Source organism: Zea mays, chromosome 5 (assembly GCF_902167145.1).
Source record: "Zea mays cultivar B73 chromosome 5, Zm-B73-REFERENCE-NAM-5.0, whole genome shotgun sequence".
NCBI lineage: Eukaryota > Viridiplantae > Streptophyta > Magnoliopsida > Poales > Poaceae > Zea > Zea mays.
Window position 1 is genome coordinate 29740782 of NC_050100.1, and position 16503 is coordinate 29757284.

The following is a 16503-nucleotide window of genomic DNA, read 5'->3' on the forward strand; positions in this document are numbered from 1 at the left end:
ACAAATCTTTGGACTAACTTGTTTGCCCAAGTGTATAGTATATACAGGTGTAAAAGGTTCACACTTAGCCAATAAAAAGACCAAGTTTTGGATTCAACAAAGGAGCAAAGGGGCAACCGAAGGCACCCCTGGTCTGGCGCACCGGACTGTCCGGTGTGCCACCGGACAGTGAACAGTACCTGTCCGGTGCACCAGGGGACTCAGACTCCAACTCGCCACCTTCGGGAAATTCCAAGGCGACTCGGCTATAATTCACCGGACTGTCCGGTGTACACCGGACAGTGTCCGGTGCGCCAAGGGAAGTCGGCCTCAGGAACTCGCCAGCCTCGGGTTCGCGCGGCAGCCGCTCCGCTAAAATTCACCGGACTGTCCGGTGTGCACCGGACTGTCCGGTGTGCCAGCGGAGCAACGTCTCTCTGCGGCGCCAACGGCTCCCTGCGGTGCATTTATTGCGCGCGCAGCGCGCGCAGACGTCAGGCACGCCCATGCCGGTGCACCGGACATCAAACAGTACATGTCCGGTGTGCACCGGACACTCAGGAGGGCCCACAAGTCAGAAGCTCCAACGGCTAGAATCCAACGGCAGTGATGACGTGGCAGGGGCACCGGACTGTCCGGTGTGCACCGGACTGTCCGGTGCGCCATCGAGCAGACGCCTCCAGCCAACGGTCAAGTTTGGTGGTTGGGGCTATAAATACCCCAATCACCCCACCATTCATTGTATCCAAGTTTTCCACTTCTCAACTACTACAAGAGCTCTAGCATTCAATTCTAGACACACTAAAGAGATCAAATCCTCTCCAATTCCACACAAAGCCCTAGTGACTAGTGAGAGTGATTTGCCGTGTTCATTTGAGCTCTTGCGCTTGGATTGCTTCCTTTCTTTCTCACTTGTTCTTGAGATCACAACTCCATTGTAATCAAGGCAAGAGGCACCAATTGTGTGGTGGCCCTTGCGGGGAAGTTTTGTTCCCGGCTTTGATTTGAGAAGAGAAGCTCACTCGGTCCGAGGGACCGTTTGAGAGAGGGAAGGGTTGAAAGAGACCCGGCCTTTGTGGCCTCCTCAACGGGGAGTAGGTTTGCAAGAACCGAACCTCGGTAAAACAAATCTCCGTGTCTCACTTGCTTATTCGCTTGGGATTTGTTTTGCGCCCTCTCTCTCTCGGACTCATTTATATTTCTAACACTAACCCGGCTTGTAGTTGTGTTTATATTTGTAAATTTCAGTTTCGCCCTATTCACCCCCCCTCTAGGCGACTATCAGGTAGGCGTGGTTTTATCCGAAGCCATCTGCCAGGGGAAAAGAGTTACTACCATGCACATGCCAATTTTTTTTCAACCAATTACTTTATTCATTACATCAGTTCATTACAGCATACAACTATCATAAGCTCATTACACGCGAGTGCTATCGAGGGTACTCCCAAACTCCTTCTCTAAAGTGTCCACAAATTCCTTGAGAAGGTCATCAAGGCTAGCTAGGGACATTTCCTCGGTGTCGGACGAGTTTCTTATCCTGGTAGGAGGTAGGGCTGGAGGGGCTTCTTCCTTCTGCTCAGTCTGACATCCTTGACTTTTGGTCTTCTTGCGGATTTTTCTTGTAGGGGCGAGCTTCTTCAGCTTCTTGTCGTAATCCATCTTCAGTGTGCGGTAGGCCTCACGGGTGTTGGTTTCCTCGCCTTCTGCTATCTCGAGGCTCTCTTGAAGGGACGCCTTTTCCCTCGTAAGTTCCCTGACTTTTTGCTCCAGGCTTTCCACCCGGGAGTTTAGGTGAGTGCAGTGGGAGGCAAGGTCATCATATTGGTTATCGAGGGTGTGGAGGTATCCAGCCATGTAGACGATGGTGGGGTCATCTTCGATAGGGTCTCCTCCTGACAGGGCCTGAAGTCTTTTCCTCCAGGTGGGTGTATTTTTGTTGCTAGGTGGAAAGTAGCGAAGGGGAGTTTCAAAGATCACTTTGTTGTAGCTCTGGCATAGTTGTCGGAGGGCTTTCCGGGCAACATTTTGGCAAGTATCTGGGAAGCGGTATCCGGTGAAAGTGACTTGGAAAGAAGGATGGTTCGGATAGTTTCGGCTTTCTCCCAGGTAGACTGCCATAGAGCACTTCTCCATTCCATTCTCGAGATACTCCTTCCAGACATATTCTGGCTTCTTGCGGATTCCCATGCGAAGCGCACAACTTCGCAACAGGTGTGGGAACCCCTCCACCTCTGAGCAGTAGGATGTCCTAATGACCAGAGAGTCTTCCATCTAGAATAGGAAAAGAAGGGTCTGTTAATATCGGGGGAGAGGAGAGAAGACTTTTAGTGGGGGTAAGAGGTATTTTCTTTTAAGGCAAGTTTTAAGGTCAGGGCTGCGACCTATGGCTAGTCCTATGGCTCTGATACCACCTGAAGCGTCCCGATCCTTTGGGACTCAAATGTGATACAATTACTAGTCACAGGAGGCTAGTAAACACATTCCTTACTTCAAATAGTACAGAGTTTAAATAGAGGTTATTACAATGTCGGGGTACAAGCTCGAGAAAGCCAGAATATAAAGCGCAGTAGGAAAATGTACTAGCCCAAGCCACAAGCAGAACTGGGTGCAGACACAGCCCTCTCAATCAAGCATAGCAGAAAAGAAGTCTTCGGCTGCTGAAAAAACATAAATAAATCTGGGTGAATACACTAGGTATTCCGCAAGCCCACCCCGCTCCCGTAAAGAGAAAGAGACCTATATCATACATGCTTTATTTGGTGGAGTTGAAGTCACTCTTCATTTTCTTAGAGAAAGGCAGTTGCGGTAAGGTTTTTCCCAGAGACTTAAAAGTAACAAAATACTCAACCACCACTAAGCTTCCCGCTCCTGTGGCCTTGTTTTCTTTTTCAGTATGCACTTACACACACATTTCCCTGTTCGCGAGGGTTATAGAAAATCTCTAATTGTCATACCACACCAGACTCGTCCATACCAGTGGACACGGACTATTCGAATAGGTTTCAACTCTGCGCAGAGGGGTACACTTTACCCACTAGTCCGGTTTCTGCGATCTCACCGTCGCGAGACCCGAATGCCGGATCTCTTTCCTTCCTCGCACGTCCTAAACTTAACGGTTATCCCGGAAGGAGTCAGGCCACCGCCATGTCCAAACCGGACAAAAAATTCCCCCTCCTTATCCTCCCGGTGCTCCCCAACCTTCATAACCATGGGGCTGGACCGTACGAGTTCAGATTGAGTGACTGCCCACACAGTCTCGAGTGGTTGTACTATTAAAGAGTACAGGTAGGGAAGATGACAAACCGGTCCTTATATGAGGGGACAATCCTTCTGCTCACGCCTAAACCAGCTGAGCCAACACCTTAGGCCCTCCCCTAAACCAGGGAGTCCTTGATCATCCCACTCCCAAGGTGATGAGGGTGAGTACCCTTCATCGCACAACCCTTTTTAAAAGAAACCTTATTTGAAGAAACATCATGCCCCTTTCTCCCAACCCACATTTCGTATCCAAAAGATAAATGTTAATGCGGGCTATCTCTTTACTCACCATGCAATTATCCCACCCTGAAATCCCGGCCTATGTAGTGGTAGAAAGAATAGGTAATTTATGCATCAAGGGAAGGATGGACTTGCCTTCGTCGAAGCTCTCCAGGCACAAAAGATCTACTTCCGGGAGATCGGGCTCCGGCCCTTCTTCCGGGGCTACGGGTTCCGGATCAACGGTCCCCGCTTCTTCTAGTAACACAGTCAATAAAACAATACATCAACAGTGGTTTACTAATTGTAGTGTGTCATTTTCTAACATTATTATTACATGTGACTTTAGGGATCATTTTGATAATTTTTGGTGCATAAAATATTGAGAAATACTAATTAGAGGAGAAAAGGCTGAAAAAAGAAAAAGAAAAGGAATTAAGCTTCTGGTGGGCCGGGGGGAGATTTCTGGCCCAGCCAGGCGCAGCGCGCGCGCGAGGGCGCCGGCCCAGCTGCGGCCCAAGGCGGGGTGACGGCGCAGGTGCGAGGGGAGGACGTCGTCGCCGCGGGCCCATACGCCAGCGAGAGCGGAGGGGGAAAACGGCGCCACGGGTTGACGGCGCGGGCGAACCGGGCGTCCACGGGGGAAGAAACCCGGCTGCCGGTGGGCTCGGCGGCGATTCGCCGCTGGTGGCCCGGTTCTTGGGCAATGGGTGGTCGCCTTAGCACGGGGAGGGTCTGGCGAACCTAGGGGCGGGCTTAATTTGGCTAGAGGGGTCCGGGAGGGGGCTGTCCGCGGGGAGGTGGCGGAGCTCCGCGGCGGGAGTCGCTGTCGGTGAGCTTCGGGCGAGGGATTGGGGTGGGGGAATAGAGTTCTGAGTTCACGGCGATGTGGTGAAACTGGTAGGCCAACCTAATTGCTCGCTGGACCAACAGAGAGGAAGGGAGAAGAGGGGGACGGCTTACCGGAGAGGAAGACGACGACGGCGCTTCCGCGAATTGGTCTCGGGCGAGGGAGGAGAGTGGTGGCTGAGGCTGGTGCGGGGAAGGAGGTGCTCGGGGCGACCTTTTTATAGGCGCCCGAGGGAAGGGGAGCGACGGAGCTCCGCGGGCGCCGGTGAGGTGCACAGCGCCGGCATTAATGCCGCACAGCGGCGACGACGAGACCTTACGGCGAGGGACGGTACCGGGCAAGGACGCGGTCAAGCGGCGAGGACGGGGCGGTGCCAAACTCTCTTGTGCGGCGAGGGGATGGGCGAGGGGACGACGATGGAGGGGACGGCGGTGAGTCGTACGCGAGGAGGACGACGAAGCGGCTGACCGGTGGGGCCGGTCTGCCAGCGGGAGGGAGCGCGCGAGAGAGAGAGCGGCTGGCAGGTGGGGCCGGCTCGTCAGCGAGAGAGAGAGGGGGGGGAGCGGAGCGGCTGCACGCGCGCGGTAGCAGGCTGGCAATGGGCCGAAAGGGGGAGCGCGGGCGCGAGGGGGGGAAGGCGGTCGCGGCATGGGCTGAATCCAGCCCAGCTAGGGGGAGAGGGTTTTCCCTTTTACTTTTTATTTTCCAATTCCTATTTCCATTTTTGTTTCTTTTCCTTTTGAACAATTTATTTAGTAGATAATCTAGGTGCTGGAAAATAAAATCTAAGTGAGGTGCTCATATTCAAACAAAGTGTATGCATATGATGGGAAGAATCTAAGGGAGTTTTGGGATAGATAATAAGAAGGGGGGTTAGATTAGAGTTTCAAACCTGGGTTAGAAATTGGGATGTTACATATAATAATTTTGTACGAAGTTGTACACCATGCCATCACTATAAATAGAGGTACAGTGCCATGCACGGGGCGCGGATCCCTGAAATCGAGAACCCTCCACCTCCGAAGTTGTATTTTTTCCTTCATGCTACTCCACTTGTACACGAAAGTATTATTGTAGTCATTTGTAATCAAAAGAAGAACAATAAGAAAGGGAGTTGAACAGTAATGATTTATACTTTTGTATTCATTTACATTGCATTCCTTTTCAAATGTCATCTTTAAATTTAAAGCCTTTGTCCCTTTGATTTATCATTCATGAGAAGATAAAAAGGAAGGGACGAAGGTTCTAAACTTTTGATCGTGTTGCCCTATTTTGGTTTTCTTCAGGAATTAAAATAGGTAACCAATATTGGTGCCCACCTCCAGTGAATACACGACCACGACGAAGAGCAAGGCAAGCCTTAACACTTTATCATCAAGCCCAAAAAAGCTCATCCTACCCATTAAGGGGGATCAAGCCTTGAGCCTAGCAACAAAAGGCAGAATAAAGAAGCTAAGGGAAGAGTGCAACATGTCGGGGGTCTAGGGGCCATACATCATATCCAAGTAGTCTCACATTCCAATCACATTCTCTCAAGAAGACCTCTAGCTTAAAGATTACCCACACAAAGATGTCATGGTGATCTCTTGTGTCATAAAGGGCTTTGTGGTCCATAATGTATTGGTTAACAAAGGTAGTGCAACAGACATCATTTTTACAAAGGCCATCAGACAAATGCAAGAATTCAAAGACAAAATTCAAGAATCAGCATACCCACTGTGTAGCTTTGGTGGCAAAAAAGTTTTGTCACTTCGGAAGTTGGTTATGCATGTCACCTTCGGCTATGTCAACAATACCAGAAGAGAGGAAGTTGTATTTGGCATTGTTGATATGGAGTTTCCATATAATGTGATCATCTAAAGAGGGCACTTAATGCTTTCGAAGCAGTATTGCATTCAGCCTACCTTTGATGAAGATACCACGTAATCAAGGTATTATATCGGTCCACGGAGGCCAAGAAGCTGAAAGAAGGGCTAAAGGAACTTGGGTAGAATCAAAGCATATCCACATCATCGATTAAACCGAAGCCCAAGCTCAAAGAAAATAGGTCAAGGAAAAAGCAGCCTCAGCAGATCAACCGAAGGCAATTCCTCTATGAAGATGTGGTTTAGCAAAGAGTTTTATTTGGTTCATAACTAATTTTAGAGCAGGTTACAAGCCTTAAAAGATTCTTATTTCACAACAAAGATGTCTTTGCTTGGTCAGCCAACGACCTGTGTGGGGTTGATAGAACCATAATAGAGTATGCCCTCAATATAGATCCAAATATCAAACCAAAAAAACAGAAGCTTCGAAAAATATCTGATGATAAAGTCGAAGGTGCAAAGGCCAAAGTCAAAAGGCTACTCAGTGCTGGAGTAATAAGAGGAATCATCTATTCAGAGTGGCTTTCTAATACAGTCATGGTCAAAAAAAACAAATGGAAAATGGAGAATGTGCACTGACTTCAAGACCTCAATAAGGTTTGCCCGAAGGACAAGTTTCCATTGCCAAGAATCAACTCACTCGTAGATGCAGCCGCTACTTCAAAGCTAATGAGACTACTGCATTGCTACTTAGGATACCACCAAATATAGATGTGGAAAGAAGACGAACTGAAGACTAGCTTCATAACCCCAAGTGGCACATATTGCTATCTTTAGATGCTAGAGGGGCTAAATAATGTTGGAGGAAGCTTCAGCAGAATGACTAGCAAAGAGCTAAGAAAAATTGGTAGAAATGAATTAACATACGTAGATGACATCATTGTAACAAGCACCAAACAAGAAGACCACATTTCATATTTGCAATAATCATTTGCAAATTTTCAAAGAGCTGGTCTGAAGGTCAATTCTGAGAAGTGTGTGTTTGAAGTAAGAAAGGAAGAATTCCTTGGTTGTCTAGTTTCCAGAAAAGGAATCTAAGCAAATCCTAGCAAGATAGAAACTATACTTCGGATGGAGCCACCAAAGTCTAGAAAAAGAGCTCAACGGATGGCTGCTGGCAGACTGACATCCTTGAACAGATTCATTTCAAGGTATGCAGAGCGAAGCTTACCATTCTTCAAAGTATTGAAATCAGTTGAGTTATTTCAATAGGGACCACCTCAACAACAAGCATTTGAAGGGCTAAAACAGTATCTAATCTAGCTCACAACTCTATCCCCACCTTCGCCATGGGCTCCTCTGCTGCTATACGTTTCTACTTCTTAGTCTATTGTAAGTGTCGCTCTGGTCCAGGAGAAGCATGGAAATAAAAATCAAATGTTGATATACTTCGTCTCCGAAGTACTTGGTCCTTCCAAGCATAATTATTTAGAAATGGAGAAAGTCTTGTATGTGGTCTTGATGGCTTATAGGAAGCTTCATCATTATTTTTAATTATATAACATCATTGTGCCTTTGTCTCAACCATTAAAATATATCATAAGAAACAGAGAAGCTATTGCTCAGGTTGGAAAGTGGACCGCTGAACTCAATGAGATTGTTATTGACTTCGTACATCATTCATCAATTCAATCCCAAGCATTGGCAGACTTCATCGCTGATTGGACCACAAACCCACAAGAAGAGGCAAGTATCTTAGACGAAACCTTGTGTATAGTTTTTGTGATGGATTTTGGGGGTGTTTTGTAGCAGGTGCTGCAATTGTCATCATTTCTCCCTCAAAGATGAAGATTTTGTATGCAGCCAAACTAGAATTCCAATGCACCAACTACATTGCAGAATACGAAGCCATGCTCCTTGGTTTGAGGAAGCTTAAAGTAATGGGTGTTAAACATGCAATCCTTAAATCTGACTCTCAGGTGATCTTAGGCCATGTTGACAAAAGCAACAAAGTCAAAAGGTCGTCATTAGACAAGTATCTTGAGATGGTCCAAAGAATGGAGTGCTCAATTGAAGGGTTTTATGTGAAAAACATACCAAGGGCAGATGATGAGCATGCCGAGTGGCCTAGGAGCTCCCTCTACTAGGGATGACAATTTTATCCGTGGGTTCGGATATCCGTCGGATATCCGACCCGTCGGGTACGGGTTCGAGCACGAAATTTGACCCGCGAGTCTTACCCGAACCCGACCCGTAATAAAATCGGGTCAGGTATGGATTTGATTTCTTACCCACGGGTACCCGACGGATATCCGAAAATAGTGATTTTAGATTTTCGATCTACCAGTACGCTAGCTAGCCGTCCATCCTCGGCAGCTCATCCTACTGACATCCCTCCCTATCTTCTGATGCTTCTGATCTGGTTCTAGTACTAATGCCAGTACGTTTGATAAAGTGCCAGTATGTAGTACTAGTGCTAGCTAGTACAAGTACTCGAGCTAGGAGACTGTTAATACATCAGACGATTGTGCTAGCTACTCTCCAGTCCTGACGAGTTGGAAGTTTATTACCAAAAAAAGTAGCAACACACATCTAGGGCTATATCTGCACGACTACACTGTGCAACAACATTATGTGCTTCCGGTGATCATGGTGATGTGTGACACTCAGAACTGCACTAGACTTTATTTAGGGAGAATGCACCAAGCTGCTATACCCGACGGGTACCCGGTATCCGCCCGATACCCGATGGGTACGTGCACAGGTACAAAATTTTACCCGTGGGTATAGTCATGGGTGGATATGGATAATCCCCGCAGGTATGGTCGCGGACGGTATTGACTCTAGCCGATCTGAACCCGACCCGTTGTCATCTCTACCCTCTACCCTCTAAGGTATTCTTCAAAGTACTCTACCCCCAAGGTATTCTTCGAAGTACTAAAGGCACCTTCAGTGGAGTTAATTGAAAGGGTTGTGTTAAGAGTCTCTGCCACACACAATGAAGATTGGAGAACATAAATTATAACTTTTCTTCAAGGGAATTATTCAAGTGATGACTTACATCAAAAGAATGTGGCACAACAAGCCTGTATAGGATCATAGATGTGGAATTGTTTAAAGAAGGCGTATGGTCGCCTCTCCTCAAATGTATCTTTAGAACCGAAGGTCAAGAATTAATGAAGGACATCCACTTTAGCATTTACGAATCACGTATTGGACCAAGAGCACTCATCAGAAAAGAGTTGTGTTTTATTGGTCGAAGGTAGCTTCAATACAGTAGAACTGGTACAGAAATATGACAACTGACAAAGATATTAAAAAGACCAGAAGCAACCTTTGTCATTAACTCAATTAATTCAACCAACATAGATATTGAAAAGACCAGAAGCAACCTTTGTCATTAACTCAATTAATTTAACCAACATGGTCGTTGCAGAGATAGAGTATCAACATAATTTGTGCAATGCCACCAACATATGTGTAAGTACCATAAGTAGGGATACCCAAATCACAACCGTAAAATGCCTAAACGCTTGAGTAGAAAAGGATCATAAACAAACACGCTCACAACCTTACCCAAGCAAGCAGAACCTGAGTCACAGCCCGCAGAAACTGTAATTAGAGGGTAAAAAATCCAAGTACAGAAAGGGTCTAAACAACAATAAACTTAGGGCCCGTTTGTTTCGTTGGAATTGAATTCCATTATAATAATTATAATTTAGACAAAACTAATTAAGTTCATGTATTTAAATATATAATATATTTGTATATTATCCTAAATCATATGAGAGAGATTGTTATATACTATATTTATGTTATAGAGAAGCAAGTAGAAGAGTGCTATAAGTTGTGCATTGGAAAAATAGCATGTAAATCTATAGAATCAATTTCCATCTCTCATCCCATGAATTTGAGATAGGCTTATATGATAACTTTAGAAGGTTTAAACACCAATTTCTATGAAGCCAGGTGCATTTGTAATCTATGGTAAAAACACACATAGCTTATATTAGACTATGACAAAACACGTCCGTGTAGTGCCTGTATGGATAAATTTATTAGCAGCAATAACCAGGGGGAGCCAGCTAATAGCTATATTTTATTAGAAAAAGGCCATAATCTTGATTGTCTGGATCAGCTTTTCATTAGCTGGAGCCTGAGTGTCTCAAACTGTGGACTATAATCTTGATTGTCCGGATCAGCTCGAGATTTTTTTAGGACCTTTATATTAGCTATATTTGATTAGAAAAAGGACATAATAACTTCCTACTGAGTAGGGTGGCAAGATCTTATTGAAATCATTTAGGCCAATTATAACTGCACATGCAGAATTTCAGACACCAAGAGCTACCGAAGAAACTGCAACATCTAGCTATCTATGACAAAAACTACAACGAACAAAGGCACCAAATAGCTGTGTCAAGTCTTTACTTTCAACACTACAACGATCATACCTTGAACGATTTTCCATTCACCACCACTGCATGTTACTGGGAATGAGTAAATAAGTCCGGAAGGAACACCATATGAACCATCGGAATACACACCCATGGAAACAAATGTCCCCTACAATAAAAAGAATTGAAGGTGTTGACTGTTGATACAAGTTCACAGTTCAAACTGAAAGAATCGAAAGGCACAAAGAACTGAAGCTGACCTCAGGGGTTCCAAGAACCCAATCACGAATATGGTCACAAGCAGAGCTAGCAGCTGAGAGAGCGCTGGAGAACTTTCTCGCTTTGATGATTGCAGCACCACGCTGTTGGACAGTTGTGATGAATTCGCCATTGAGCCTGTTAGAACAAAGGGTGAAACCGTTAGTTCCGATTTCCTACCTGCCAGGAAAATAGAAGCAAACAGTGATATCTAAGAATTTTTGGCATGTCTGATTTACCACTCATCATCAGCAACAAGCTCACGAACAGGCTTCTCCCCAGTGGAAGTCTTCACTGTGGCATGGTTAACATCAGGGTACTGAGTGGACGAGTGGTTACCCCAGATGATAACATTCTTCACATCACTGACTTGGACACTAAGTCTCTCAGAAATCTGGCCAAGAGCCCTGTTGTGGTCCAGCCGGGTCAGGCAAGTAACGTTCCTATCAGGAATTGATGGAGCAAATTCTTTCAAGATAAGAGCATTGGTGTTCGCTGGGTTGGCAACCACCAGAACCTGCAGAGCACAGAACAGATATTGAAAACATCTACAGATGAAAACAGCGAAGGAACATAATGAACCAGACATGGCTTGCCAGGAAACTATGGTACATAATAACTGAAATTCATAGCATTTGATTTAATATTTGTTGAGGCCACTTGTTAAGGCATGCAATGGCAAATTGGCAGTGGCTTAGTGTGGAGCATGCAAAACACAAAGAACTCATTAGGGGCAAATCCATTTTATAATGGCCATATAAGACACCATTTATGTACATCACCATTGACCAGCCATTTATGTACATCAAGTGCATGAATGCATGATGACAGGATGACCACTTACATGACTGAATTGAGTGACCTACAACACTAACAGCACCAAAATGATGAAATTTAGTGCATAATGATTCTTACTCTGCTACTAAAGAATTAGAAGGTAGTCAATACCTTGCAGTTGGGGGCCGCATGGGCTTCAAGAGCAGATGCTTGGGTTTTGTAGATTGAAACATTTTTAGACATAACATCTTTCCTTTCCATTCCCTCCTTCCTGGGGAATCCACCAACCATGACGGCCACATTCACGCCAGTGCACGCTTCCACAACATCAGTTGTCGCAACGACTCCTATAGTTTTCTAAACGTTTATACACCAACAAGGCAGCAAGAACAACACTTCACATATAGAAGACAGAAGAGGTGGTACTCTCTGAATCAGCACACCAGCTTACCCTTCAGAAGAGGAAATGCAGCATCAACCAACTCCATCTTAACACCATTAAGGGCTTCAGCTGCTGGCGGAATATCAAGCATGTGCAGAATAACAGGCTGGTCTGCACCAAGCATAACTCCCCTAGCAATCATGGGAACAAGAGCATATCCAATTTGCCCTATCAAACGAAAAAACAAAATTAGCTCACATTGCCATCCAAAAATAAGATCAGTTTAAAATGTCCCCTTGTACAAGTCGCTTTTACTGTGGTAACAGTGAGAGAATGAAATCATAATATGAAGTCAGCACTAAAGTTGCAAATCAGTATGGTTCAGTGCTAACTTCTGAAAACTAAGATATACTCAAGCACACAATAGTTCCTCTCAAATTCCAGTACAGAAGCAACTTTATCGGATAATATTGGGATGTTTACATAAATAAAGTGCAAAACGCTGTGGGAATGGAAAATTCACTTGAAAACCTACTTAAAATGGCCAGAATCAGCATTCTTAACCCCAGAAGTTGCTAGAAGAGAGGTAGTACTGCCTCTACTGGGTTCAACTAATGACCTAACTGCACATCTTACAATACTTCCCTGAACAAGGAGACATCAACAAACAAATATACCAATATCCCTACTCCAGTCTCCAGAAAGTGAGATCATCCTATAATAAAAGACTCGAATGTAAAACTAGCCAGAAATTTTTAATGGAGCATTGGTTGCAGCCTCAGCATCTCCACCTATTTCAGTCATGCTGCTTAAATTTGGGAATGATTGATCTCCTTAATGCTCAGGCTTGCCACATGACATTGGGTTTACAACTTAAAACAATGAAAATATGAAATATCACATGTATCCTGGGCGACAAATCTGCAGTAAGATTTTGGATCTAAATTCTCCCTCTATCACAATGGCAATCACTCATCGACTAGACAAACTTTCATTACAAATTTGTTCGCAACAAAAGCCCATGGCATGTGTGCTCCATTTGTGGATTGCACAATGATGTTCATGTGGGCCTGCAGCCCTACCCGGTCGCCATGTGTTAAAGGTAGTAGATCTTTAGACAAACTCAAATGTCCCACTCTCTAAATTTGGGAATGATTGATCTCCTTAATGCTCAGGCTTGACACATGACATTGGGTTTACAACTTAAAACAGTGAAAATATCACCTGTATCCTGGTCGACAAATCTGCAGTAAGATTTTGGATCTGAATTCGCCCTCTATCACAATGGCAATCACTCATCGACTAGACAAACTGTGATAACAAATTTGTTTGCAACAAAAGCACATGGCATGTGTGGTTCCATTTGTGGATTGCACAATGATGTACATGTCCAAGGGCGGATTCAGAGGGGGGGGGGCTGCAGCCCTGCCCGGTCGCCATGTGGTAAAGTTAGCAGTAGATCTTTATACTAACTCAAATGTCCCACTCTCTAAGCCACCATGCATCAGTCATGTCCGCATCTAACATGACAATCTATTTTTTGCCGTTTTTACGGGGGATGTCACATAAAATGCCATGTTAACGACCAATTGTTAGTGACTAGTGATTTAATTTCATTCGTATAAGACAAAAAAATTAACTGTCCTTATCCAACACACGTGCACTATGATAGCGGCCTCGTCCTAGTATGCGTCCTAACCCTAGTCATCCGATGTCCGAGTGGTTGCCCTACTCCATGGCACGATTACAGTCGACAGGCACCCATGCCCAGGTTCTAGATCGGCAGGTGGCAATAGCTAAGGTTGCCCACCACAAGGCACCAGCCATCTGTCATCATTGTACATGTCCATGCAATTGCTAGTAGACCCTCCTTTGATCCATTCCTGAATCCGCCATTGTACATGTCCATGCAAAGCAGAATGCAACAACACCCTATCCTATCATAGCATGTCGCAAACCTCAAAGCTAGAACAAATTCTAGCTCCTCATTCCAGTATGCTACATGGACACACCATTATTGCTGATACATCTTTAAAACAAAACAGACAATTATTGAATGCCACAAATATTATCCAACATGGTATCAGAGCTGTTGAGGGAAGAAGGTCGCTATAACAACAAGAAGGGCAGAGGGGCTAGGGAAGGGATAAACCAAGGCAACCCTTCCACCACAAATGTGGAGAGACTACTTCAAACCCCCGACTGTCGACTCGATGAGACAGCTCTCACCACTGCACCAGGCCTGCCTTTCCATTCGAGCTTGGTACAAGCATATACTAAAATGGAACTGAAAGTAAGGGCATGTTTGGCATGACTCTACTCCACCTCAGAGCAGCTCTACTCTAAAACTCTAGCTGGAGCAGCTCTGCTACAGAGTTTATATTGTTTCTCATAACCGGTGGCAGTGGCGGGTAAATAACTCCAAACTCCATGACTAGGTTGCTTTTTTGGAGCTTTCGGAACAGCAAAAGAGATACTCCAAAAAATTGTACTGCAGCTCCAAAAACTCCATAGAGTTTACAACTCTGGAGTTAGTGTGTTTGGTATGCCCTGCCCAGCTCCTCCTTGGAGTTTTGCTCTGGAGCCATTCCAAACACGCCCTAAATATGCATTGTACACCAGCTCTAATACCATGAAATACTGAAATATGACACAAGCAGCTGACTTAATTGTTGTATCGCAGTAGATGCTTGTCAAAATAGTTCCATAACAGACAAGTGTCACGCATGCTGTGCAATTTTATAAATGAATCCTAGGCATAAGCTAGAATAAACAGATAAGCAGAATATCTAACTAAAATTTGGCTAATCCATACCAATCCGACAAACCCTGTTGTTATGATAACAGAAGTGCAAGAACTCAGATGACATGCTACAAAAGAGTGAACAAGTCAAGACAGCCCTATAATTTGGCGTGACCAACTTTTGATTGAGGCACATTGAGAGCCCCAAACAACTGGGGCCTGGACCCCTGCCCCATGGATGCCTACACCACTGTCATTAATGTTTGAGGAAGTTCCACTAATTACATTGCATGATTATTAAGACATCTATCTAAACAGCTAAAATGTTACATCATTCAGGCAATGATCAAGTAGACAGAATTCATGCAAGTTTTCACATGTAAAATCCATGGAGTAACAAGATCTGTAACTTAAATCCCACAAGATATTCTAATAAGATTAAATGTATCAAATTCACTCTTTGGTGTAACCACTGACTCCAAAACCCCTAAACCAGATCAGAACATGGTGCTATCCCGAAACCTTCCATAATAGAACCCGTAAAGTTCAACTAGAAACCACAGCGGCGAAATCAACTATCTAAAGAGTAAGCCATTCATTAAGCGAAGCTAACGAGTTAACCGGATCAAGGGGATACCACGAGAATCAAGTGGCTACCATCAATCCCAACCACTGATCAGATTAGCTAGCATCGCAGATCGGTTCAACTTCACCAGCTGAACAAGGACAGTGACAGCGACAGTCAGCTCTTCGACTGGTCAAATCTAAATCAACCCTAACGCCCTAAACACCATCAGATCAAACGAAAAAAAAACAAGATCTAGCGAGCTAAGCACACTAAAGCCCACAGAATCGGATCGGACTAGGGCCGACTAGGCCAGATCCGAGACGGACCAAAAGACACCGAGTACTACGCGGATCGGGAAGGGGGAGGATTCAGCAACGTACCTGCGGCGCCAGTGACGAGCACGCGCATCGGTTCCTTCGCCATCGGAGCGAGTAGAGGAGGAGGCGGAGAGTTTCGAGAAGGTTCTGGAAGCGGGGGTTTGGAGTGGCTTTGGAGGAAGCGGCAACCAAGGATAGCAGATGGGATGCGACATGCGACAATGGGTGGCCGCTATTTAACGACGCCGCTGTGACGGGGAGCCAGGGGAGTCCACTGTCACTCGCCCCACAACGAGAGCAACTGTTCATAGTCACTGACAATGGGCCTGATACTTACGGGGTCCAGACATCAGTGTTGCAATGTGGGCTCTGTGCCTGATACTTGCTGCTCAGCTGCTGTGTGCGGTGTGCCTACTGCCTAGGCAAGAGGCTTGCGAACAGTGACGACTTGTCGACTTGACCCTGTGGCCTGTGGCGCTGGCCACCGGCCCACCGCCCATGGCTTCGAATAGGAGTGGATATCGAGCTGACTCGGCTCGGCTTGGCTCGACTTGAGTTGACTCGTTAAGATAACGAGCTGGCTCGGCTCGACTCGTTATGTTAACAAGCTGAAGATCCAACTCAGCTCGACTCGTTTGCCAACTCGAGCTGGCTCGTGTAGCTCGCGAGCCAGCTTGATAATATCATGTCTAGTGTCTACGAACGAATATAAAAATATGTAGCAAAAGAAAAGAAGGAGATCTATTTAGAAAAAAGAATAGAGTTTGCAACTTAAGATTCCACACTCAACAAAGAACAAGATTAACTATAGTAGAGTATAAGATTAACTATTTTGGATCCGAGATTATTGTAATTTGACTAATTACTCCAACTCGTTTGGCTCACAAGTCAGCTCGCGAGCCAGCTCGAGCTGGCTCGTTATCGTAACGAGTTTAAATACAAACTCAACT

General features: G+C 45.2%; 1 protein-coding gene across 1 annotated transcript; it reads right to left on the bottom strand.

The window, feature by feature from the left end:
- Positions 1 to 9504: 9504 nt before the first annotated feature.
- Positions 9505 to 15761, bottom strand: LOC100280767 (malate dehydrogenase, cytoplasmic). Its single transcript, NM_001398308.1, has 7 exons — positions 15617 to 15761; positions 11995 to 12153; positions 11715 to 11890; positions 11006 to 11283; positions 10769 to 10904; positions 10566 to 10677; positions 9505 to 9702 (listed from the first exon to the last, which is right to left on the bottom strand). Exons 1-7 carry the CDS (start codon positions 15657 to 15659, stop codon positions 9620 to 9622), a joined length of 987 nt encoding a protein of 328 aa, NP_001385237.1. The 5' UTR covers positions 15660 to 15761; the 3' UTR covers positions 9505 to 9619.
- Positions 15762 to 16503: the final 742 nt, after the last annotated feature.

Coding starts and splice junctions, on each gene's coding strand:
- LOC100280767 (NM_001398308.1), bottom strand. CDS start 15,659: ATGGCGAAGGAACCGATGCGCGTGCTCGTCACTGGCGCCGCAG. Junction 10,905..11,005: donor CTTGTTGCTGATGATGAGTG/GTAAATCAGACA, acceptor TTGTTCTAACAG/GCTCAATGGCGAATTCATCA. Junction 9,703..10,565: donor TGAATGGAAAATCGTTCAAG/GTATGATCGTTG, acceptor GCTGTGACTCAG/GTTCTGCTTGCTTGGGTAAG.